Consider the following 26,696-nt stretch of genomic DNA (forward strand, 5'->3'; position numbering starts at 1 on the left):
TTTTCCTTTTTGACTCTAACGTTGTTATCATTGTTTTCCACTTTTTCTTCCTCTTATCACTAACTTTCTTGAGACCCATCATTATGGGCAGAAAAAGAAAACAAAACAAACAAAATGAAAATAAAATGAGATGCGGCCCCTCTCAACAAATTGAGATGGTGCTGATTGACTAAACAGGAAGACAAGATTGCGCAGCACATTATCACATCAACTGCATAATTTACCCTCCGTTTTTTCCTGAAAACGGGTCGGGGACCCCAAAGTTGAGAAACTTTGCATTAGAGAAACTGAGACTGTTTGCGGCCGAAGTCATGAACACCGAAAACAGTAAATAGGTGGACCTAGAGGTTCTACAATGTTGTATTTCTTAAAAAAAAAAAATCATTTCTGTAAAATACCTCTTTTCAATCTTTACAGTTTGCATTTTTCTGAAAGTGCGGTTAAATGTGTTATTATTATTATCATTACAACAAATGCTACAAATGTTCCAAACCAAACACATTATCTCCAGGGCCTTTCCTCAATCCATTGTACAGTTCAACAGATTGCCGCTCCAGAATTTGGAGAGCAAAAGAGGTCAAGCATGAAGACTAAACAAACACAGCAGTAAATAAATCATCTTGAACCGTAGCTTTATGAAATCATCCTTTCAAATCCAGTAACAGCATAGTAGCTGTTTGTCTTGTTACGTTCCTTTGTCTGGGATCTCTTTTAGAGGAAGAGAACATCAAAAAGTCTTTGGAGAATTGTGTCTGCTGCAGTGGCGACTGTGGCTTCATAATGACCACTGAATGACTTCCTGGAGACGCTACCATTTGGCAACCGAGTGAGATGACGTGCTGTGTATTCCCTGGACAGTTGAGGAATAACATCCTGTGATCGCTATTGATAAGAGACAGCCAAAGGTACAGTGTGTAAAAAATAGGTATGACTGTTAGACCCATGTTATTCCCTACATCTATTATTTATTTTTTTAAATCAGTGTGACGGGGCGCATTAGTCTGCTGTGAAACCTTGTCTGACCCTAACCCTTACCTTAACCCCTAAATCCCTTAAACATTACCCTAACCCTAGCCCCCTAACTACCTAATCCCCTAACCCTAACACCCTAGACGCACAGAGAAAACAAGAAAAATTGATAAGTGGTTAGGGATCAAGCCAAAACCTCAGCCCCAGAAGAAAGATTCAAAAGAAGCTATCTAAATTGATGATTGGCTGCAGATTATGCAAATTGCCTAACGAACCGAAATTCCGAAATTTCCAAACCCAACGATGTCAGGAACCAGGACGGAATCTCGGAACCAATTGCTTTCGTTTTAAAGGAATCTTTATTAGATTGAGCTGACAGAGATTGCTTTGGAAGCCGATGGTTGTCGATACGGCTTAGCGGGCAGGTCGATGGCCAGGGCAGGAGAGCAGGTCGTAAACGTGGGACAGAAACAGGTCGAAACCGAAGGCAGGTAGGAATCAAACAGGAGAGATCTTTGGTACTGGAATCTGGCAAAACACACAAAGAGACACAAGTACGGTCTGACACTCTCCTCTGGCCGCTGACAGCTTGAGAGGAGAGTGCCAGCCAATCAGAGAGTGCGCTCCTGCGCGCCAAATGATTGCCCCAGGTGTCTTCATTTTGGCAATCATGACAAACAAAGATTTCGAAATCGGAATGAAGCAAACGTTTGATTTAAAAAAATATATATATATATTCTTCCCTCGAAAAAATTTCTTGAAAAACTGATCCTACCCTAACCTAACCCTTACCTATTATTCTTTCTTCTGTCGTGTTCTTTTTTCTTTCGTTCCCATTTTTCTTATTTTACTTATACTTTCCTTCTTTCTTTTCTTCATTATTTCTTTTTATTATGCCATTCTGTATTCTTTTTTTCTTTCATTTCTCTTTATACTTTACATTCTTGCTATTTTTTACTATTTCTCTTTTTATTTTATTTTCCCCATGTTTATTTTCCTTTCTTTATTTTTTTCATTATCTTTTTTTGCAAAAGACCTGGAAAAAATGTGAAGAACAATGTTTTGTTTTGGTTCTTCCCTTCTTTTTGTGTTTTTTAGCACTCGTTTTCATCTGCACTACACTGGGGGTCAACAACTTGTGGCTCTAAAGCCATGTGTGGCCATAGTGGCTTCCCAGAGATTTGTCAGAAAAGTTTGAAAACGGGAAAAAAATGTGCAGAAGGGAAATATATATATATTTTTTTTTTTATGTGATGGTTTTTCTTATAATAAATATTGAATATTTAATGAATTACTTGTACGTATAAAAAAACGTTTTATAAGTCTTCATTTTTTTGCTGCTTCCAACATATTTTGTTGCTGTTGTATTTATGGCTCTTTCAAAATGTTAAGTTGTCGAGCCATGCACTACACAAAACAGCGACATGTAGTGGTCGTATATTTCACACTGTCCCTTTAATGAGGATTTCAAAGTGGAAAATGTTTGACAGAGGAGGTCTCCAGCGGAGGGATACACACACAAGTGCTACTTCACGTCTGACCTTCTTGCATTGATAGCCGTGAGAAAGTAATTACCAGCATCTCACTCATTTCATTTCCTTGACTCCTCTGTCGTGGATTTATTTTGGGATTTTCTACAAAGTGTGTCTATGTACGGTACGATTTTATGTGAGTCTTCAACGCAAACCTGGACTACTTTTCTCGGCGCAGTAGCGGCTGATTTCGTGACTGACTGAAGGGGGACTCTGACTCTGAACGTAAGCCGCAGTCCGCTGAGTGAGAGTGAGGTTTAAACGTCTCTCCCGCTCTCATCGTTTGCTTTATTTTCCACTTTTTAAAGAGACTTTGAGAGCAAACACCTCAAAAGAGCACCTCCAAATCCTTCTTTGGCCGCCCCCTTTCCCCTTTCCTTCCCGCGAGGCGTCTTGTGGCGAAGAAACGTTCTCGAAATGGCTCAGATACTACCCATACGTTTCCAGGAACATCTGCAGGTAAGGCACAAACTCTCCGTGAAATCTCCGCCAAGGCCACCTCCTATTTGGCGCAGTTGCTCGCCTCTGTGTGCGCACGCATGCGGCAAATGTCGCATTTAAAATGGGAACGTGAAAGCAGAGCTGCGGGGTGTTGCTCAATATAGCTGCAGGCCTGGATTAGCCAAAGGATGACTTGGAGAAATTGAACACTGTGTGTGCACTGTTGCCTGTACTCATGTTACCTGCTGTATTGATATTGGACATTAAATTAATAAATACAGTCAGAAACTGCAAACGTCCATATCAGAGACTTATCTGTGGTATTTAAACACTTTGCATTGCAGTGGATCCATCCAGGACTCAGTTTTTCCTTGTACTGAGACCGGATGGTTTGGCTAGGGATGAGAACCAATACCAGTTACTGGTATCTTTTAAGCAGAGTTTAAACGATGGCTTGAGTGCTGGTGGTGAAGTGCTTGTCACTGCTGTAAATTATTGCCACCTTTCACAACAAGTCTTCTTTAAAAAAAGGACAGCATTGCTCTCTAATTGCTTGGTTTTGCCATTGCATTACTTTCCTTGTGATTAACAGCAGCTGGCATTAGTTTGTAGGGCATTGTCCTACAAAGGTGCATGCTACACCTAAACTGAGCACTATGAAATGTGTATTGATGCAAGGATTACATATAAATCATAGAAATTAGTTGATGGTAACGTTTGTGGTAAATTGTAACGGGCAAAACTTTCTGCAACTGAAAATGTAAGCTACATATTACTGGTATTTTTACACAGCATCTCCATGAGGGGAGATTTGTCCCAAAAATGTTTACACACGTATTGTTCGGATCAACTAATTTATTCAGATTTTATCAAGATCTGGAAATCTTATGTCTTGATAAATGTACACGCAAGATTACAAATCGCCATTGTAAATCACAGGTATTTCTATGGTGTTGCAAAAGACATGATTCACACCAGATTATTTTTTTAATTGTACTGGAGATATTAGATAATTGTCCCTGATAATCCTTAAGAAGTGCTTGAATGTTGCCGAAAAAAAGTGTACCAACCCTGTTTAATATACTAGCCTTTTAAAAGTATCTGTACTTGTGATGAGTGCCACTATCAGTATGGGCTAGTATCTTGTGGCCAATTAACTATCAGCACCCAGGAACTAAATTAATTGTAAATTGCCATTAAATGTCGGGTGCAACGTTTGAGGTGTCCTTAAAAAATTGAATGTTAAATATTTTTCGATTAATTTTGTGTTAACAATGCCCAATTGACTTCAAAGAGTACTTCTGTTTTATATTCCGCTGCACCTATTTGCTTTTTTCTTAATTTTTAAACATTGGCTCAGGTTGGAACACATCAGGTTTGCGGATTGGGGACTGGGGGGGAGTGCTGGAGAGTGATTTCATGCTCCGTTTTTTTTTATTATCTATTTGTCAGTGTAGCGTGAAAATAATGAAAACAAGATAAGGTCTCTTTCAAGTAGAATCCAAACATCAACCCAAACCCCAAGAAAGATTGAAAAAGAAGAGTTAATTCAATTGTGTTTAAAAAAAATGCACGTACTTGCACGCGCATCATGACTGAGGCAGCAATGATGGCACGAGCTAGGAGATGGCGAGTAACAAAGTTCCTAATTCCGTACAGCTCCTTCAAAATAAATGCGATAGTAAGGAAACGTTTGGAGTTATCTGTCATTTTTTGCAAAAGGAAAGGAAATCTTTGTGGCACTGGTATGTGGTATTACTATCAATGAATACTCAATATTGGGGGTTTGTCATTTGTCTGAAAAAATATGTAATTGATCATCCAGTATTTGAAAAATCTGTTATTTTTTTAATTTGATCGAATGAATTAAAATAATAATTTCCACCCATGTATTTTCAAACTAAAAATGCCAAACAATATTGTAGATGATGATGGTTGTTGTTTAACTTTCCCTTTAATATCTCACTATTGAAATCTGGAATACTGTAATTTTGACACTTTACCTATCCCATGACTCAGGTGAGCATAAATGATACAAAAAGATGAATGAATAGATGCTCACATGTGCAAAACATAATATGCCCATGAATTCTGCAAAGTTATAATGTGGCGAGAAAAATTCTGGCAATACAGCATAACATCCAATGGCTAAAGTATGAAGTCAGCAGTGCAAATGTTACCCAACATTGCAGTTGTTTTTATATATTGAATATTTCACTTAATAACCATCTTTGGCAGTTATTCTTATAAATCTTTCCCCATAGGTTCTATTTCCTCAATGACACCTTTCTCTTTAACGGTCACACATAAGGGCCTGTTCTGCATGTCTCACGCACACACTCGCCCACTTGTCTGGAATACGGTAAATTATGACTCATTTGACTGTTCCTTTTTTTTTCCCTCCCGTGTACATCGACGGAATTGCGCAGGGTTGTCCTAATAATTTGCATTGAGAGGTTTGTGCACTTCGATGTTAGTGGAAAAAGATGTTTTCCAATATAGTTTATGAGAGTGTTACAGAAAGTTTGACACCTCCACAAATATATCCACAATACATGAGCAAAAACGTGCTATAGTCTTTCATTACTCTTAATATTTCTATGCAAATGTATTTAGCTAATGTATTGTCATTGATATGACACCGAGCCAAACCATCAAAGAAGGACCATGACCACAGCGGACGTGTGTACTGTAGCTTTATTTCCTTTTCCAAATGGTGAAACCCGTGAAGTACATTAGAATGCATTGAGTCCGTGTGCGAATAGGTTCACGACATTGAAACACATAAACTTAACATCTGTGAAAACAAAAACAATATATAGTAGTTTATACATCATACAAACATTTTTAGAACTTTACAGCATTGTCTTGTTAATCCCTCAATATGGATGGAGACAGATTAGAACATGCACTTGTCCGGTCAGCCCGTGTGTAACTACTGAAGACAACTCGAAGAGCAGGAAGGTACGGAAAACCTGAAATCAGTATTAACCGGAAGTAATATTATTTCGCTATATTTTTCAACTTAAACCCAGTAACTTTTTTATTCAATAAAACTGTTGTTGTAAGGACAACGCAGCTGATTAAAATTGAAAAAAAAAGAAATAAACTACTGTTAGAAGGAATGCCATCTTGTTGCCACTATGCCAACTATATTATTGGACATAAATCATGGTTTAAGCATAATTAACATACATATATATCAACTGAACTGCATTTTTTTGGATTAGTTAGGAGTTTTAGAGCTAGAATTACCTAAATATTATTATGCAGTTTTTACTTTTAAAAAACAGCTTGTTGAGCTCGTGCCTATAATGTGTCTACATAGTCCCAGCACTGAAGTATCAAGGGTTTTTTTTTCTCGTCCTCATCTGACTGGTATCACCTGGGGGTCTTTGGCATGGTTGTTATTTACCATCTGTCATTTGATGAAGAAAAAAAAAAAGAAAAACCTGAGACTGGATTTCTTACCCACACAACAGATTTTGCTGGGCAGTGATGGAAAAAAACATAATGCCCCTTTTAACTAGTCTGGGGTTTGGAAATAGAAGGAAAAAAAAAACTCAGTTATTAAGTTGTCTGGGAAGAAACTTCTTCCCATCGTGTCCCATAGCAAGCTCTATGCTTGATGTCTCACTGCCAGAAAACTTTGTGACGTACCGCCTCTTCCGCCTCTCGTCTGTAGCCCGTTGTTATGGTAACAGCAGGCAGTGAAATGGCCTTTCACTAGAAAAAGCACAGAACCCCCCACCTTCCTCTCCCGCCTTCTTCTTCTGGCCAGCAGCCCCACTTTTTGCCAGCCAAAGATCCTTTATCCACCAAAGTACGACTGCCTTGCAGGCTCCTCTCTATTCACTGACGTTTGCTGGAGGAAGCAGTGCACTCCCCAGCAATCTCAGGGTCGTTAGTTCAACTGTCTTCCGACTTTGTGTACTCTTTGGTTGCGAAGGTAAATAAAGCAGCTGCATGAAAATCCCACGCTGGAACAGTCTTACAAGACTGTCAACAAGGTGGGCTCCAGGAGACTGAAAGAAATGCTTGGAATTTCAAACCGGGGGAATTTGGGCCTCTAGTTGCCAAGCATTTTCTTTTGAGGTTTATTGCTGTCTATGTCGTCAAGGCCAGAGTTCAGGGATGTAACAAGGGCCCATAACTCCTATAGTAAGTGGTGCTGGTGGATGTTGGTTATTCTGGACTCTGTTGAAAAAGGAAGTACACTGTAGGTTGAATAATTAACTTCTTTACAAATGTTAAAATTTCCTGAATCGCTAATTGTAGGTAATAATTTTAATTTTTGATTTGAAGGTACTGTTTTTTTAAACCTTTTGTTTTGAGACCTGGTGGAAACATTTGTTGGCCTGGAGAGGCAAGGGCTCCACCAGGCTGCACTTGCCTATGACACACCACAGGAAATGGTACCGTAGTGGTTAAGGGATTCACCCACTCACTTACATAGAGGTGGACAAACCCCAGATGGGGATGTTTACATGATGTATATACAATACTTATTTGGGGTTACGGACAAGGTATGAATGTTTGTCAAAAGTAATATAAAATCTGTTAGTGTTGTTGTAACCTTTTTCTGTACTTTTTACAACATTTAAATAACTGTGGAGTTAGGCTTATTGTTCTAAAACAAAACCATAATTGCCTGGTATGACCGATAACATTGAGATTTTAATTGTTAAGCATATCAGTCCTACAAGAAAGTGTAGCGTTCTTGATTATCTTTGAAAAGAATGCCAGTCCTATTTTGATGTGGAGCTTAATAGTTTGTGTCTATCAAAATTCTTGGTTCATTTTATCAAAGTGGAAGTATTTGTCAGTGCTCTACACACAACCTTCCAAAGGCAGCAATGGATTGGCTAATTTTTTGGTTTTTTGGGAAAACAGCAGAGGGAATCTAAAACTCTGTTACCTGATTTTTAAATTCATTTTTTACCTGCACATACTTTTAATTTTGCCCCATTTTCAACAAAACTGGTTCTCATAGTGTATGGTATATTCACACTGGAATGTAATTCTTATTTGACTATTAATAGAGATCCGTGAAAATGAAAACTTATTGAGAGTAACAGTGCTTTTTTTAGAGTTAGTTTTTCCCACCAGCAGGGGATGGTGTCATAATAGTCTGTAGTTGGCAATAATCTGTGGTCTGAGCAACCCTTTGAGACTCCTTGGGATTAAGGGCTATACAAATAAACATGACTTGACCAGAAATACAAAGCATAAAGTTGCATTTTTTGCATGACTTGGAACTCTGTGATATAGAATGTGTGTTACAATGCATTGATCTACGATGTCTAACATTGTTAGTCAACGTGTTCAGTATAGTGCCTGTGAGTGGTCAAGGATAAACTCTGCTGTGTTGAATAATCCATAAGAAAGGAAACAAGTAATGAGAAAACTCATCCGCCATTTGCCGATGGCCACAATTGGGACTGAAGCTCTGAGTCAAGTCCACCTCCAAAGGTCCAGGGTGTTCTCTGCATTCCTACCCTGAGTAAGCTGTAAAAGAACCAGCCTTAAATCAGGACTTTAATGAAATGTCGGGTATTTAAAATGAATGGATTTAATATAGGCGACTGTATTTCACCGGAGCCGTCACCTAGTGGCCAACATCTGTGGATAGCCTTCCTAACACAACAGTCAACTGAGGTTAATCTGTCTGTCTTTGCAAAAAGTATAAAAGGCTCGCCATATCCAAACCGCCCGTGTCAATTTGAGTGAGACCCAAACCAACTCGCTGTGCCTGTGGTCGCTAAAACAGCTCGGACTCATCCATAGCGATAGAAGTTGATCCTTCAGATGTGATTTACAGACGAGGTCAGCAAATTGTATCAGGATTTTCTTCCTCAGGATGTGGAGGGAAACTGTGATTTCATCACTGTTGTGTCTGACTAAACATGGCTGTGAATGAAATGCGACGTTAAAGAGCATCTGTGTTCAGTCGTCTAATTCATTAGCGGTTGTGTGGTTAAGCTGTAATCGGGACTTGAATGGCGCCAACGTCCCTCTCGGACGTGAAGTCTCAAACTTGATTGTTTTCTTATGGTAAATGCCCAAAAACTTTTGAAGAACCCCATAGCTTTCAGTTGAAGAAGAGGTGAACTGAAGATTATTCTGTAGTGATACTGTCTCTAATTGCCTGCAATAATCCAAACCCAACATTTTATGTTTGTACTATAGTTTATGAAACTATATCCACCTGTTATTATCAGGGTTTGTATGAATACTTGTGATCCTTGAAAATGCTTGAATTTTAATGTTGCATTTTCAAAGTTTGTAAGCGCTCGAATTTTGGGTGACACGCTTGTAACTGCTTGAAATTGTTGCAATTTTTCTCGGCAGTATGACCACGCAATGAATATAAAATGATAAAAAAGTCTGCTTAAAAATTAAGCCCCACAGTTCTTCACTTTGCCATTGAATTTCTTCCTTGTGATTGATGGCAGCTGGCATTTGTTTGTATTTGACGTTGTCATGTGAAGCATCATTGCCTCTATGGGTTGCGCCCAAGAGGTGCAAAATTCCAGGAGGCCGACGTTTTAATGAAGAATAGCTAGAAAATAGTAACAGTAAATTCAACTTGGAACAAATCCACGCACAACATGCTGAAAAGTATACTAAAAATAGAGGTCCAGTTCTTCACAATGCGATAGTCATCTCTCTTTCGTCATGAAAGGTAATTTACGGAAATGATTAGCTTAACTATGATTTGTCTGCTGTTTGCTCCATGCTACACCTAAACAGGGGACAATGAAATAATTAAAGGTTGTATGTGTGCAAATATAACTTCTCAATTATGGACATTTACTATGGGCCATGTAAAAAAAAATGAGGTAGAGTTTTCCAGTTGTAAGGTGTAATTGGAAGAACTTCCCGCAACTGAAAATGTAAGATGCATATTGCTGTCATTTTTGCCCAACATACATGTGGGGAGAAATGTTTCTCAAAAACGAAAATATCAGATATTTACTCAAGATCTAAAAAGCCTATGTCTAGATGACTGCACATGCAACATTAAACATGCATATGTAAATTGCAAAAATATATGTGGCTCTTCAAAACATGTTCACACCAGATTTCTTTCCTTTTAGTTGTAGCGGAAAAAATGTCAAATTGGCTTTGAAAGTCCTTAAAAAGTGCTTGAATTCTCCCTTTGAAAAGGTGTTCTAACTCTGTATTATTCATTTCTGGGCCCAGCCATTTTGAAAGTTGTTCTCAAGTAATGATGACTTTGATGTTTCCCAGATCCAAACAAACAACCAATCATGGCTCTGCTTCAGAAAGCAGTCTAAACCCTCCGTGATTGTTTTTTAGCTTTGCTCTGGGCAACATAATGTCATCATTACTCGACACTAACGCTCAAATTGCGATGAGCAGAGATGAATAAAAACAGATGGATTTTCCTTCCCTGTTATTAAACAAAAACAATATTAATCAAAATGCCGCGTTTGGGGCCCATAACACATTTTTTTAGAAAATATATTGGTTCCACTCCAACTAAGTAAAAAAAAGAAATACCCTTAATTTCTTCTAAAGCTGCATGGATTTTTCTGTTAACTTTAGACAGTGTAAGGAATAAACTCTGAATTACTTGAATTTTAAACTAATTGTGTCTGTGTGAAATAGCGATAGTGATAGGTGATGTAGTTGTGGTTTCAATCATAAAACGGTTAAACACTAATTTAAAAACTGTACGTTCTAAGTACATTATATAGTTTTGTTGTACCGTATTTTCCGCACTATAAGGCGCACCTAAAAGCTGACCATGCGCCTTATAATACAGTGCGCCTTATATATGGATCAATATTAAGTCACAAAGTCTTGCAACTAAGGCAAGCAGCCGCCGACTAGATTTTCCCCCGAAGGCGAAGTAGTCCGCGGTGCATGCTGGGATTTATATACCGGCGTTTCATTTCCTAACCAATGTGTCAATCATCATTTGAATCAGTCACTATTGGCTAAAGTTATTCAGAGGTAAAGGGGGCGGATCATTTTTATCATTTACAGGCTCGCATAGGCTAAAGGGCGAAACAAAGCCTGCAATTGGGCAAAAAAGATAAATGTGAATCACACGTTGGGTTGCACTATGGCATAGAAAAAACATTTTTTACTATTCTCTATTTGTAAATATTTTACTCTCCTGGATTTACTACACTCACGGTTGTAAGATTGTGAACGTGATGGCTGCAAGAGAACTTAGGTGAGCTATGCGGCTTTATATTTTCCCGGTATCTTGTTTTAGAACGATCTGATGTTTCTGTGATGAGTCTAATTTTAAACTAAATTCAATTCAAAGTGTTTATTGTCATATGCACAGTAAAGAACCCCGTTTCCCTGCACAATAAAATTATTACTTTGCTGTCCTCACAGTTGCCAGCAAAAAATAAAATGGAAACTAAGAAATGTTTGGCATTTCTTGAATCCCAAGACTTTAAACTTCCGAATGATATTTGGAACGATGCATTTGAGTGATTGGTGACATCATACAGACGCTGTTTCCGTACATGTCTGAGACACTTATTTGCTTCTTTGCAAGCTTTCGGAATGTTAAGGGGGTAATAAGTTTGACTGAACTATCTGACTGTTTTGTCGATGTTCCCATTGTAGCGCCTTATAATCCAATGCGCCTTATGTATGGAAAATATAGGACCAAAAACTATTTTTTGGGGGTGCGCCCTATAACCCAGTGCGCCTTATAGTGCGGAAAATACGGTATATGGTTATTTGTTATAGGAATGTTAACTAGTAATCAGCTTACTTACTGTATATACCAAAAAAGCTGTTGATTTTGCTAAAAAAGTCTTACCAAATAATTTATTTGACATTATTCTAAAAGAAAAAAGTGAAAATTCCAATCCCGTTTTTGTTACATTTGTGTTATCTGCTGTCGCAGTTGATGTGAGTATTCAGCGGAGCATCCACCCAGTCAGTCCAGTGACTCACCCAATGCTGTCACTGTTGTGTCATTCACTAAAGTTCTTTGTTTTTGCTGGGTTTGGTGCATGCAGCTTCGGAGATGGGAAGGCCCTGCATGTGTATGCATGTGTCAAGGAGTATCACTTTACGTAGTTTGTTGGAGCACTTGTGACTGATGTTGTATAAGACCTAAGGTGTTTGGTCTGGAAGGAAAGCATGTGAAGGGTGGAAGTGGGGGTGGGAGGTTGTTATGGTGAGTCACGAACTCCACCTTAATCCATTTGGTTACCAAAGACTTGCCCCTACTGGAATTTACCACTCCAGCTTCTTTTCTTCTCTGGGGAGCACCCCCATTGCTCTTAGCTGGATACTGATACTGCTGTCCTTATTGCCTCCCGCCTCCATCCAAAGATTGTTTTGGTACTTTGTGGGAGATGCAGCATATGGTGGTAAACTCCCTCAGGTCTTTTTTCCTGATTTGTTTCTTTGAGGAATCCATCTCTTGTACTCCCCATGTTGCACAATAAACTCACCCTCTGTGATGATGAATTTCCAAGCATTGATTTACTTATTGATTTCTAACCTAATTAACCAGATAAGGCCTATTGTGCCTGGTGCAACATTTTACAAATTCATAAGAGTGGCTTTAGAACTACCCAGAAAAATGGGGTATTTTTAAAAATTGAACAGTTTCATAAACTGCAAATCAATCATTGTTATCTCAGCTTCTAAAACATATTAAAACATACTTTTAAAGATGTTAGATAGCTTACACTTGTGGCTTTCACACAAACGTAGGTTTATGGTAATAAACCCACAATACATCTTAAATATAATAGGAAAAACTTTAAAAAAAATGTGTTGATAATGCAGACTGTCAAAATTCTGCTGCTTAATGCATTGTTTTTTATGTTAATAGTTTTGTTTTATTCCCTTGTGTAAGGTTGAATGAGTCGTTAAAACATATAAAGTTATAATTCTGTATGAACCTGTGCCCCATAATTCAGTCAGTGCTTCACTATGAAGATTGGTTTCAAAAAAGGGTATCAAAACAAAAGATCTGTAATAAAAATGTGATTAAATACCTCAACCGAGTAAAGTATTGGGTGTATTTATCTTCAGCACTGAGACAAGGTTGTCGTTATAACTTATAATTTTTAAGTCAAAAGCCATACATCTTTGAAATCTCCTATGTCTAGAAACATACAGTACGCCTTCACAAAAAAATCACTGTAGCATAGTTCTGCCTTTTAAAAGCCCGCATGTGCGTGGTTGTTTGGTTATTTTTTTAAAACTTACATTTTTTTGGTAGAGATTCCTGTAAAATCCAGAAAGTTCTATACTGCTGCAAAATTACACTAACGTTTACAGCCATCTGTGGTCACTGTTTTTCTGAGTTTTGAGACTCTGATTTTACACACAACTTGTTCTATGGTCTAAGATTTTGTTTGAAAAATTTCTTTGTCTGGAAATTTATGGAATGGATATTGAACTCCCGTGGCTTGATTGTTGCAGTCAAACCAGAAATGCACTTGACAACATTTATTAAATATGAACAGTGGCAAAATTGTTCCCTTATTCCTGATTTTCTGTATTCCATCACCACTCCCCAAGGATGTTGTAATCATTTCCCATCGTGATTTCATTTGACTACTGTCATAATAATTAAAATAGAACATTAAATAGTAGTGCACAAACCATGTTTTGTGTTTAATTTTCTACTGGTGTCAAGTAAAGTATAACTTTTACTTTCAATCAGATTTCCTCTAATTTAATCCGTCTGTAGCCTTATTTTGGCTCACTCAGTCTCGAGACAGCACTGCCTTTGTTAAGTGGATTCTTCTCCGCTTGCCTCGGACTGTATAATGTAGTCACTCAGAAGGAGTGCTCGCTGTCAATCTAATAATGTGTTCAATATTACTATACAGAAAGAGCACAATTGTAAAACAATCAATACGACAAAAATCTGCGTGTATTTTGCGCCTTTAACAATTAATGACTGAGGAAAATCTTTTCAAGGCAGTTTTTGTTTGAACAATACAGTATGGCAATTTCAGGAAGTTCTACGGTAAATAATGTCTTTGTGAATCAGTAATTTTGTATTGTTCTGTAAAGGGCTCTAAAGAGTTATAGTTGCTGTGGAAAGAGCTTTATTGTCTATTGTTGCATGAAAACCTGCATAAAACATATCATTGCTGAACAACAAAATACTTTTTTTATAAAAGTGATTTAATTCCTCTTTACTATTTGGTTGGTTGTGTGGTGATACTGTGTTGTAATTTACGAGCAAAGTACCAATTTTGGTTCCACAAATTTACATATTGTAGGAATATATGTGCTGTAGTATATATTTTTTTTCTTTGCTAGAATATAGTTTGAGGCTTACATGTTAAACGAATGAATATATGAAAATCTTTGTTTGTGCAATTTAAATTTCTTGTTTCCGGACATTTTCAACATCTTACCTAGTGTTTACTATTCTGTGTACAGTAATGCTAATTGTAATTCACCCTGTTCAATCCTGGAAGGGGGATTACCACATGTGAGGTCCTTTCTCAAGGTTTCTCTTTTCTCCTCACACTGAGGTTTTTGAGTTTTTCCTTGCCCGCATGCTGGTTTGCTGGTTTGCTAGTTTAAGATCAGGTAATTGTGTAATTTTGTAACTGTAATCCTGTGCAGTCCTTTGAGACATTTTTGTGATTAAGGGCTATATAAATACATTTGACTTGACTTGACTTGACTTGACTACCTATGGTTATTGGAATTTGTTCACTAACAAATTCAGTGATTTAATATTTTTTTCCCTGCCTTTTTGGTGTTATGAGTTCCATACTTTAGCTTAACGTTGAGGTGCATCGTTAAAGGTGTCCTTAAAAATGTTGAATATTGTCTCTACTAAGTACAGTATGTGTTAACAATGCCCTACAGTGTTCAAAGAGCCCTAAACTTTATTTTTCGACGGGATCTGCTTTAATCTAATTGTTAGCTGAGCTGTTCGGGCCGGAACTCATTAGGTAGGAGGAATGGAGGACAGGGTGGGAGTGCTGGAGAATGATGTAATGTTCATATCAGCTGTTTTTTGTTTCTATTTGTTAGTGTAGCATGAAAATGCTAAAAGTAAGATGATACTACAGTCCAAACGTCATCCCAAACCCCAAGAAAGATGAAAAAAAGAATAGTTTATTCGAGCATGTCCAAGAAATGCACGTACTTGCATGCAATTCATGAAAGAGCTGATAGAGGCTGCAATGATGACACAAACCAGGTGATGGCGGCTGCAATTAAAAAAAGTTCCAAAATCCGAGTAGTTCCTTTGATAAGCTGGTCTGCGTCATGTTAAGACATTTTCAAACTTTGGTTCAGCTGCATGGGATTCATGTCATGTCATGTCAAGTCAAGTCATTTTTATTTGTATAGCCCTTAATCACAAAGAGTCTCAAAGGGCTTCACAGGTTATTACACAGACTATTTGTTCAGGCTATTATTACACCATCCCCTGATCTGGAACGAACATGAGGGCAAGGAAAAACTCAAAAACCTCAACATGAGGAAAATGAAGAAACCTTGAGAAGGGACCGCACATGTGCCATCCCCCTTTCAGGATTACCTCGCTCATGTGTAACAAGCTTTAAGGGAGGGCTCCAAATTATGTTTTTTGTTGCGTTTTTAAGGTATTTAGGCATATTTATTATTTATTTATAAGCAGCAAAGTTCTCTAACAAATTCTGGCTACATTCCGGGGCTAGATTTCTCATTTCCAAAAGATAGTCATTACAAATATTATTGCCAAAATCAACAAATTCACTTTTTCCCATGTGCGAAGTTAGTATAAAATTTCCATTCCACTGCTACTATTTTGAAATGGTCTTCCTTCCATTAAAGCGTTTGAGTTAACTGATCCTTTTCCCCTTTAGTTGCAGAACCTGGGTGTGAACCCAGCCAACATTGGGTTCAGCTATCTGACCATGGAGTCCGACAAGTTCATCTGCATCAGGGAAAAAGTGGGCGAGCAGAACCAGGTGGTGATAGTGGACATGTCGGACCCCACAAACCCAATCAGGCGACCTATATCTGCTGACAGCGCCATCATGAACCCTACCAGCAAGGTCATCGCCCTGAAAGGTGAGCCCCAAATTTAGTTTGCTGCACGATTTCCCACCAGATGTTACTTTATTTGTGTATGGCGCACATTTTTTTTTTTACCCTAAAAAAGAACTCCGTTTGGATACCTGTGATACACGAGTTTGACGGTAATACAGTACTATATTTGTGTAATGATTAATCAGTAGAAAAATGTCGCTAACCACAATCACAAACCATTGGATGCAACGGGAATTGAACCCGGGTCGCGGCAGTAAGAGCGCTGAATCCTTACCACTAAACCACCAGAGACATAGATGTCTATTTGTATTCACTGTACCAAAAGATGAATGTTAGAGAAGGGAGAAAACGAAAAAGTTATAAACGCAAAAAACAAGGTTCCCCGGATCCTTGAAAACTCTGAAAGGCATTCAATTCATTATTCTAAAAACAAGGCATTAAAAATGTCTTAAATCCGATTTTTAAAAGCAGTGGCTCAGGAGGTAGAGCGCTCGTCTTTGGATCAAAAGATCGCAGTTCGAATCACGGCTCCTCCGTGTTACATGTCGAAGTGCCCCTGGGTAAGACACTGAACCCCTAATACCACCAATAAGCAGGTTAGCGCCTTACATGGCTGCACGGCCGCCATTGGGAAATGTGAAGCACACTGTAAAGCGCTTTAGGAAGTCTTGACTTGAAAAGCGCTATATAAATGCAGATCATTTCATTTCATTAAAAATGTGACCACATTTATAAGATTTATATTTGTTTGAACTAAAAAGATTTAGTCACATTTGTTGATTGTGTTTTATAATAATTCCCCAATTTACCATCGTGGCAACATGGCATGACCCCGGAATTATCAAAACGGCTGGTTTCAGTCGGCAATTCAGAGCATACACATGTTAGGTCTACCCACAATACACATAGCAACTTTGGCCAGAGACGTTTACTTTGGACCAGGGAAAGTGCATATTTCACCATTAGTAAAAGCTGTTGGCTAATGTTTGAGTGGCACAATGTATTGTGTGCAAGAAATATTTTGTTTTGTTTTGTTTGTTTCGCTTTTATTTTTTTTTTCTGTCGACTTGGTCTTAAATTTAATTTTAATAAGTTTTAAAAAGTCTTGAATTGAACTTGCCTTGATCTGTAGGAACCTCGAACAAAAGCACAACTAAGGAAACAACCCTACGGTGTATCGGATGATGAATCTGACATCGAAGGAAATTAAATAAATACATTTTCTTTGTTTTCATTTTCTTTGTTTTCATTTTCTTTGTTAGTAAATGATTTCAATAAAGGCTGTTCATATTCAACAACATTTGTCCCTTGCAATGCTTAATTTGAGCTGAGAAAAAAAGTGAAAATTTGTTTGAATTTTTGTTCCGATTTTCAGTCAGAAATTAGGGGTGCGCGCCATACAGAAATAAATATGGTACTTCAAAAAATGGGCACATGGTTTTTTTTTTTACCAACAGCAATATTGATCCTTTTTTCAGACTTGTGATGTCTGCATGTTTACCAAAAATTCCTATTTAACTTCACGTAGCTACAACAGAATACTCTGTGGGTGTTGATTAATGTCACAGTCATGTCATGACTATTATTGTCATTTATGTCTGAGAGAAAATGTATTTTGATAAATCTGAGTGCCTTCAATACCGCAGGCCAATTGGATGCAATTGGTTGCGCAAATTGATTGTGTTTCACACTAAGTGCAAACACAAGCAGCAATCAGAAAAATTGTCCTGTTATGGTTTCTCTCTGCCTCTCTCTCTCTCTGGGCATAATATGTTCTTAAGTACCTTCTCCCATTCATTGGGTTTGGGTCTGTTTTTCTTATCTGACTGACTTTTTGTTTTGCTTTCTCTCCCTGCTATCTGTCATTTCTCAGACGGTGAGTTGCTTTCCGTCTGCCTGCCCGCCTGACGCTCTGTTGTGATGATGCAGTAGGCGTGGCTGTCTCATAAAAGCCTCCAAAATACCTTTCTCCAGTTCACAGGGCTATTTTGGCTTACAATCAATCAAAAGGCAGACAACTGTTTAGGAAGGCCAAACACACACAGACACACGCATACACACACAGAAGGAGACACACATGCTGTGAGTTGCCTCAACTCATCTTCCTGGCAGTAATGTTTTTTTTGAGAAGCTGACTTGTGGTAGCATGACCTGGTGCGTGCTACGAGAGTGAATGTGTGGTATGCATTGTCATGTATATTACACAACCCAAATATTTGGCGTATTGCCATCAGACTGAAAATCAAGCAATCGCCATAAGTATACATGACCTCAGCTACAATCAGGCAATCGTCTGAAATATACATGACCTCACCTGAGTCTTTTTAGGAGAAGATTATAGGTTGGCAAATAAATTCTTATAACTACAGAAAAAGTCAATCTATAAAAGCACAATTCTGTTTATTTAAGTTATTTGATTTTATTCAAATAAAATGAGCAAAATATAGATATGTTTCTTATTTGAAAAATATTGCTTCTTAAATCTGAAACATTATACTTAAAATTCACTAAAAAATGCTATAGTGGACAATTTTGGTTTCGTTGAGTATGTTACTTAAAAACGAAAAAAAATACTAAAAAGAAAATCGAAGGTTTCAATGTGTTCAGATTTTTCACAGTATGATAACTAAATGCATTACCATTCAGTTGAAACCTTTCTATGCAACTCTACTAGCTCATCAAGTAGTTGATTCACCCTTTTCTCGGATGACACATTGTTCATATAAGTATATTCTCTGAGGTGTTCAGAGCAGTTTTCATTGCAGTTTCTTTTTAATAAGTTATTGTTGTTCAGGGGAGCTTGCCTAGTGTAACAATATTTCTTTTTACCGTAATTGGAAACATGTTATTGATTTTGCTCATTCAATACTTCAAGAGGAACCAGAACATCAAGTGTATTGCAAACCCCACACTATAGCTTACCACTTTTTAGACATAAAGCTGCCTACGGCCAACTGGTTAGCTCCATTTTCTTTTACTGGTTCTTTTTATTTAAAATAAAGAAATACTAAAGTTGTTTTGGGGATTTAAAGCCATCATGGGTTGCAACTGCTAATGTGTTGGGGTCCACTGTTTTTAAGCACATATTCAGAAATGCTGCACTTTGCGTGTTCACTGGTCTCGAAGTGTAGATAAAGAAAGTAACTATTTGCCTACGTGAAAACCAGGCGAATGAACCCAGGTCGCAGCGGTGAGAGCGCTGAATCCTAACCACTGAACCACCATCGGTGACACAATTCATCGTAGCCAATCGTTACTGCACACAGAAGTGCAAATCCCAGACTTAACAAAGACAATGGAAGTAGCAAAGGTGTCAATAGTCAAGAAGCTACAAATATATTTATTAAAAAGGCAGTGAAGGACATTATTGAAGAACCTTGACAGACACCAGTGTCACAACTTGAGAGAACTGACCTTTTGATGACAAACATTCAAAATCCAATTTACAAAAAATAAAGTAATATTGAAAACAAGCATGCCTGTATATTGACACATTTTATCGTCCATCCACTTCAGCTGCCAAGACCTTACAGATCTTTAACATTGAGATGAAAAGCAAGATGAAGGCTCACTCAATGACCGAGGAGGTCATGTTCTGGAAGTGGATCTCGGTAAATACCGTCGCCTTGGTGACTGACACGGCCGTCTATCACTGGAGCATGGAGGGCGATTCCCAACCCATCAAAGTGTTTGATCGACATGCTAGTCTGGCCGGATGTCAGATCATTAACTACAGAACGGACGAACAACAGAAGTGGCTGCTGCTGATCGGAATCTCAGCACAGGTACTGATTTATTTATTCATGATTGTGTCATTAGAGGAAGTGAAGTGCTTGTGCAGTATTGGATCTCTAACAACAACATTCAGATGTATCTACACGTCATTCCAACTCATCGTTTCCCTTGGGGAGAAATCAGATGTTCACGGCCAAAAAAAACCCACTACATTTCCACATTTTAGTCTAATAAAATAACCAAAATAATACTTAAAATCAGCAAAAATATGTTATTTAATGGAAGAAAGTCACTTGCTCATTTTAAGTATTCTTTTGTTCACAAAAAATCTTTAAATAATCCAAGATAAGATTAAAAGATAATCGTTTTAATCCTTTTATTCACCGAAGGTAAAATACAGTTCTACCTGAAAACATTTTACATTTTTCCTAAACTTTTAGTAAGACTTTCGCAATGTTTGCCGATTTCCATTAATTTTAGTTAAGGAGAATAAACTGGAAAAAAATTCTAACACTTTAAGCAGAAAATCTTGGTAATTTTAAGCATCTGGTAATATTTTTAAGATAACAAAATCGATACCTAAAATTATTACTTTTTAAAATCCAGCAGATGGTAGAGATTTTGTTCTCCTTTTAAGTATTTTCAGCCTATTTCAAGGGTGATTTTTCTCTGAGAAACTACAACAAATCTTTAAATAGAAAAATTAGTATTAAAATCAAATTTTAACAAAGTTTTCTGCCTCTGTGCTATAGATTTATTTTTCCAGGTTACATTTTGATTTGCAAAGTTTTAATAAAATACTTGTGAATCAAGGCAGCCATGTCATTTTAAACCATGAAAAGGAGATTCATCGATTTTCATGATTTTGTTTCTTTTTCCCGTTATTTTTGCAGCAAAACCGTGTTGTTGGGGCAATGCAGCTGTATTCTGTGGATAGGAAAGTGTCCCAGCCAATTGAGGGTCACGCTGCTGCATTCGGAGAGTTCATAGTGGAGGGGAACGCCAATCCATCCACCCTCTTCTGTTTTGCTGTGCGCTCACAGGCTGGTGGGAAAGTATGTATGCTTTATTATTGCAGAAAGATGTGTGGAATATGTGTCAACATTTTTGTTTTTACGTATTTCTAAATGCCTCCAGCTACACATCATTGAAGTAGGCCAGCCGCCTGCAGGAAACCAGCCATTTGCGAAGAAAGCAGTCGATGTGTTTTTCCCTCCAGAGGCCCAGACAGACTTTCCTGTAGCAATGCAGGTACTGTAGGTCCAAGACCTCTGCAATATTAATAATAAGATTAGCATAGTATTTGAGTGTTCAGTGGTAAACTATCCTGTTTTTCCCCACAGATTGGAAGTAAGCACGGTGTCATATACTTAATCACCAAGTATGGTTACATTCACCTGTATGACCTGGAGACAGGGGTTTGCATCTACATGAATAGAATTAGTGCTGAGACCATCTTTGTAACGTCACCTCACGAAGCTAGCTCGGGAATCATCGGAGTCAACAAAAAGGGACAGGTGTGTGAATCAATGCTGATATTAAGTTATTCAGTACCACTGACGGCTATGTGCGTCAAAGATAAATTTACTGTAATAAGGCTGGCCTTGATGAATGCATAAAAGCCATTTAATCATAATGCTCCTGTTCCCTTTTAGGTCTTGTCAGTATGCGTCGAGGAAGAGAACATTGTCAATTATGCGACAAATGTCCTCCAAAATCCAGACCTGGCCTTAAGAATGGCCGTCAGGTCAAACCTAGCTGGCGCAGAGGAGCTTTTTGCCAGGAAGTTCAATACACTTTTTGCTCAGGGAAGTTACTCAGAGGCGGCAAAGGTTGCCGCGTCAGCACCCAAGGTTGGTTTCCATCTATGCTACTTGTACATATTTAAAAAAGTGATAAGTTCACCTTTTGTGAGGTCTTTGAGGTTACAATGAAAACCAATTTATTAATTCGCTTATATTAATTGCTGAATTTTCACCGTGTTATATATTTATTCAGAAATGTTGTTTATTAATATATCTATAACGTGCATATACCTTGCAAAACAATTTGTATCTTGAATGGTGAAAGTCTTAATATTGTCTTGCAGTCATTAACTTTGAGTTAATTTGAATAGGCTCAGATTTAATGCAAAGAAAGTACATTTGTACCCAAACTTGCACTTTTATTCTTATTTGTTATGTCGGATTATTTTATGTTAGGGTTTTGTTATGGATAGGGATGATGCTGGGGTTATTGTTAGGGTTATGTTGGGGCTATAGTTATGTTGTGTTTATTTTATGGTTAATGTTTATGATAGGGTTATGTTATGGTCAGGGTTGGGTGGGGTTACTTTAACTGGATTACTTTCAATTACTTTTGGATGACTCCAATACCAAATATGCTAATAAAAGACAAAAGAAACTAAATATGAATAAAATTATGACTCACAACACGTGGTAAGCTTTCTCTCCTGGCTTTGATCTCTAAATCCAAACAGCTTGCCAACATCATTTTTGCCGTTCCATGTATTCCAAACCTGCACAAAATTGAGTAACTTTATTCATATTTAGTTTATTTTGTCTTTTATTAGCATATTTGGTATTGCAGTAATCCAAAAGTAATTGAAAGTAATCCAGTTAAAGTAACCCTACCCGACCCTGGTTATGCTTATGTTGTGGTTAGGGTTATTGTCAGGGTTATGTTTTCTTAAGGTTATGTTCCCATTTATGCGTCTGTGTATTTGGCATTCTGGGATGTTAGGTGGGAAAAAATGTACTTTGAATCTTTCTCGTACCGCACTTTGGGTTGCATTTCTGTGTCTCAAGAGTGTTAGGCAAATCAATTTAGATTTAAAATGAGGCTGGGAAAACTACAAATAATGCATACTGTTAAAAATTATTCTCTACCTGATACAGGGTGTCCTCCGGACTGCAGAGACCATTCATAAGTTTCAGAGTGTCCCTGCCCAAGCAGGTCAGGCGTCTCCTCTGTTGCAGTACTTTGGAATTCTGTTGGACCAAGGTCAGCTCAACAAATTTGAATCATTGGAGCTGTGCAGGCCTGTCCTGCAGCAGGGCCGCAAGCAACTGCTGGAGAAATGGCTGAAAGAGGACAAGGTGCTACTTGACTAATATTGTTGTGGCAAATTTCTTGGCATAGCTTCTTTTCTGCATTTTGTCAGTTGACTGGAGATGCGATTGTTTTCTCTGGTGACTTAATTTAATGATATCTGTGTTTTAGTTGGAGTGCTCAGAGGAACTGGGAGATCTGGTGAAGGCTTCTGACCCGACTCTCGCTCTTAGTGTGTACCTCAGAGCTAACGTCCCCAACAAGGTCATTCAGTGCTTTGCAGAAACTGGGCAGTTCCAGAAGATTGTCCTGTATGCCAAAAAAGTAATTATCATCAGTAATTTCATTAGGTGATCCCCACCCACTGATAATAGATACCAGGGTGTGGATTAACATTTTTTTTCATTCATTATAATGTAAAAAAACACTTCACAGGTTAGCTACACCCCCGATTGGATGTTTCTGCTGAGGAACGTAATGCGTGTAAATCCAGACCAGGGACTGCAATTTGCACAGATGCTGGTGCAGGACGAAGAGCCGTTAGCCAACATAAACCAGGTAACACATCATCTCACCACCAGTTAAAATAGTCCTGCCCTCTATTGTAAACACATCTACAGGGTTGCCTATACACACGTGTGCAAACATTTGAAGGCAGCTGCATTTTATGTTACTCCAGATGTGCTAAGAATGCCAGGAATTCACTGACTCAGTAACCCCTTTCCCACTTTTTACAAGTCAATCTCGACTCCCTTCCAGACTCCACCCAATTGGTTTATTGTGGTTTTCAGAAACGGTGTAGTTTTCCATTACGGTTTACAAGTGTTTCCTAATAATAAATGTACTCAGTGCAGTTCTTGTAGTGTACATATTTCAGATAACTGCATCGAATTAAAACTAATTTGTTTGACTTTTCATTGCTGATTGTAGATTGTGGATGTGTTTATGGAGGGAAGCCTGATCCAGCAGTGCACCTCCTTCCTGTTGGATGCTTTGAAGAATAACCGCCCTGCCGAAGGACACTTACAGACACGTCTGCTTGAAATGAACCTCATACACGCACCGCAGGTCAACATTGGCACACAAAACAACGGACACTTTGAAGTTTGTTTGACCTTGTACATGATGACCTCTGTTTAGGTGGCGGATGCCATCCTGGGCAACCAGATGTTCACTCACTACGACCGTGCCCATGTCGCTCAACTGTGCGAGAAGGCCGGCCTTTTGCAGAGAGCTCTGGAGCACTATACTGACCTTTATGATATCAAGCGAGCGGTGGTGCACACACATCTGCTCAACCCTGAGGTAGTCTCAAAACAAAATGTTTTTTTATTACATTATTTTACGCTTGTGGTTCTCAAATGGGGGTGCTTTAACACACTTTGAGGCAGGGATGTCAAACTAATTATAGCTCGGGGTCATATGGTAGAGAAAACACATTCTCACTGGGGCCAGACTCGTAAATGAGAAAGTGTGCTTTAGTGTTGAGGGCTGGGGGTCTTTTTGGAATCTCATAATCACATTATGATTCAGGCATGTAAGACTTGATTATAAAACGATTATTTTTTTTATTTTTCCCCTCAATATTTTTTCCTTCCCTAAGATTTTTTCTTATTGCCTCAAACAGTACGTCTGTGTGTTTTACTTTAAATAAAACGATATCTAAGTGGGCTTCCTCAATATTCTCTGGCCGATTAATAATAATCAGGGAATAAAGCTTCAGTGGGTTCTTTGCTAGTGGCACCTGGTTTTGGCGATATCCAGTGGACATACTCAAAACTGTGAGCCATTGTGGCTCATTTTCCCCTTGTGCTTCTCTCAGCATTCTCTCTCTTAAAATGATGTGGCGGTCCACAAGTTTGACACATGTGCCCACAAGGGGTAGTGGACATTTTAAAATAGGTAAACATAAATCAAGTCAAATCACACTTATTTTTATAGCCCTTAATCACAAGATGTATCAAAGGACTGCGCAGGTTACAATTACACCATCATCATCATCACCAAATCAATATTTCTTTCCATCTAACTACACCACCAAAATCAAAATGAACTAGCTTATTTGATATTTCTGCTCTTTTGGAAGAAATTACAGTACATATTTTTATCTTGTGGATTATTTTTCTTACTAGATGAACAAATACAGATATAGTATAAACAGCAATTAAAATAAGCATTTTATTTAACCAGGAAAACAAGCACAAAATTGTAAAATAGAAAATATGCTAAATTTAAGTATGTATCTGGCCAAATCAATGATTTTAAGGATTTCCCCCTCGTTTTTTTCTGACTATTGACTATTTCAATGGATGTATTTTTTCAATTAAAAAATAAAATACTGTAATCAAAAAGCATGTATAAAACAAATGGTAAAATTTTAACAAATGGGAAAATATATGATTAGTTCCTGTGTTTTTTTTTTTTTGTTTTTTTTTTGCTGTCTGCGTCATTGATTATGGTGTACGTGGCTGAATAAATATTTCCCTGGGAGTACATGAATGTAACAAATGTAAAAGAATCCTGTTTTAGAAGATTTTTAAAATGTGTTTCTTTCCAGCTAATGCGTTAACTTTCTTCACCTTATTTTCTCTTACAGTGGCTGCTGAACTTCTTTGGCTCGTTATCAGTCGATGACTCAGTGGAGTGTTTAAGAGCCATGCTGTCGGCTAACATCAGGCAGAACCTGCAACTGTGTGTGCAGGTTGCATCCAAGTATCATGAGCAGCTGGGGACTCAGGCCCTTGTGGAGCTCTTTGAATCTTTCAAGAGTTACGAAGGTGGGTGTCCCGGGCTCTGCAAGCGTGTGTGTCGAAGTGTATAATCGGAGCACTAGGTCATTACTTCCTCTTCTTCCATTCAAGGCTTGTTTTACTTCCTCGGCTCGATTGTGAATTTCAGCCAGGAACCTGACGTTCACTTCAAATATATCCAGGCAGCCTGCAAAACTGGACAGATCAAAGAAGTCGAGAGGATTTGCCGAGAGAGCAACTGTTATGACCCGGAGAGGGTTAAGAATTTCCTTAAGGTGAAATAGATTATTCAATCATCTTTATTTCATTATCACTCAGTAAGAAATGTTTTAATTAACAAAGAATCCCCCATGTTTTTACCTGTAGGAAGCCAAGTTGACCGATCAGCTTCCTCTCATTATTGTATGTGACCGCTTTGACTTCGTCCATGATTTGGTACTCTACCTCTACCGCAACACACTACAGAAATACATTGAAATCTATGTACAGAAAGTAAGTCCGTTATTTCCACTATAACGTGTTTTTTTTTTCTTGATTTCTAACCTTGGAAAAAATAGTCTCTTTAACTTCATCAGCTAATTTCGACTTAAATTTTTCAGGTTAATCCGAGTCGATTACCCGTGGTGATAGGAGGCCTGTTGGATGTAGACTGTGCGGAGGATGTCATCAAGAACTTAATAATGGTGGTTAGAGGGCAGTTTTCCACTGACGAGCTTGTTGAAGAGGTGGAAAAAAGAAACAGGTAAGACAGCCAATGTACTTTATTTACCGTATTTATTAGTGTATGATGCACACCCCTAATTTTTCAAATAAAATCCGGTACTAAATTTCTACTTTTTCTCAGCTCAAACTTTGTGTTTGGATGCAACAGAAATTGAACCCAGGTCACGCGAGTGGGGGGAGGGATTTTTTAAGGGTTATTGTTCTATTTTCTTTACTAATTATCCATTATCCGTTATCGGTCAGTTCATAATACGCTACAAAGCCCAGGAGCCGGGACTCTTACTCTCAGCCAAAAGGCCAAGCTAAGGTCCTAGCCTTAAAGCCTTGCTGCGGGGGGTTTTGGGGTTTTTAAGGGTTATTATTCTATCTTCGTTATTCATTATCCATTATCCGTTATCGGTCAGTTCATAATACGCTACAAAGCCTAGGAGCCGGGACACTTACTCTCAGCCAAAAGGCCAAGCTAAGG

General features: G+C 38.1%; 1 protein-coding gene across 2 annotated transcripts in view; it reads left to right on the forward strand.

Annotated features, from left to right (window-relative positions):
- Positions 1-2,718: 2,718 nt before the first annotated feature.
- cltcl1 (clathrin, heavy chain-like 1) overlaps positions 2,719-26,696 on the forward strand; it is a 41,228-nt gene continuing 17,250 nt past the window's right edge. Inside the window, exons 1-16 of one of the 2 annotated variants that reach the window (XM_088336712.1) lie at positions 2,719-2,960; positions 15,782-15,989; positions 19,485-19,753; positions 20,597-20,758; positions 20,841-20,954; positions 21,047-21,220; positions 21,359-21,556; positions 22,601-22,801; positions 22,926-23,078; positions 23,190-23,312; positions 23,685-23,822; positions 23,895-24,059; positions 25,351-25,531; positions 25,616-25,779; positions 25,871-25,996; positions 26,104-26,246. In XM_088336712.1, the coding sequence (XP_088192838.1) occupies positions 2,919-2,960; positions 15,782-15,989; positions 19,485-19,753; positions 20,597-20,758; positions 20,841-20,954; positions 21,047-21,220; positions 21,359-21,556; positions 22,601-22,801; positions 22,926-23,078; positions 23,190-23,312; positions 23,685-23,822; positions 23,895-24,059; positions 25,351-25,531; positions 25,616-25,779; positions 25,871-25,996; positions 26,104-26,246 (2,561 nt within the window). In that variant the 5' untranslated portion in view covers positions 2,719-2,918. The remainder of the gene's footprint in view (positions 2,961-15,781; positions 15,990-19,484; positions 19,754-20,596; positions 20,759-20,840; positions 20,955-21,046; positions 21,221-21,358; positions 21,557-22,600; positions 22,802-22,925; positions 23,079-23,189; positions 23,313-23,684; positions 23,823-23,894; positions 24,060-25,350; positions 25,532-25,615; positions 25,780-25,870; positions 25,997-26,103; positions 26,247-26,696) is intronic. The other variant, XM_088336711.1, reaches the window with a different exon arrangement.

Source organism: Urocampus carinirostris, chromosome 5 (genome assembly GCF_059441175.1).
Source record: "Urocampus carinirostris isolate Australia breed hairy pipefish chromosome 5, RoL_Ucar_1.0, whole genome shotgun sequence".
Taxonomy (NCBI): domain Eukaryota; kingdom Metazoa; phylum Chordata; class Actinopteri; order Syngnathiformes; family Syngnathidae; genus Urocampus; species Urocampus carinirostris.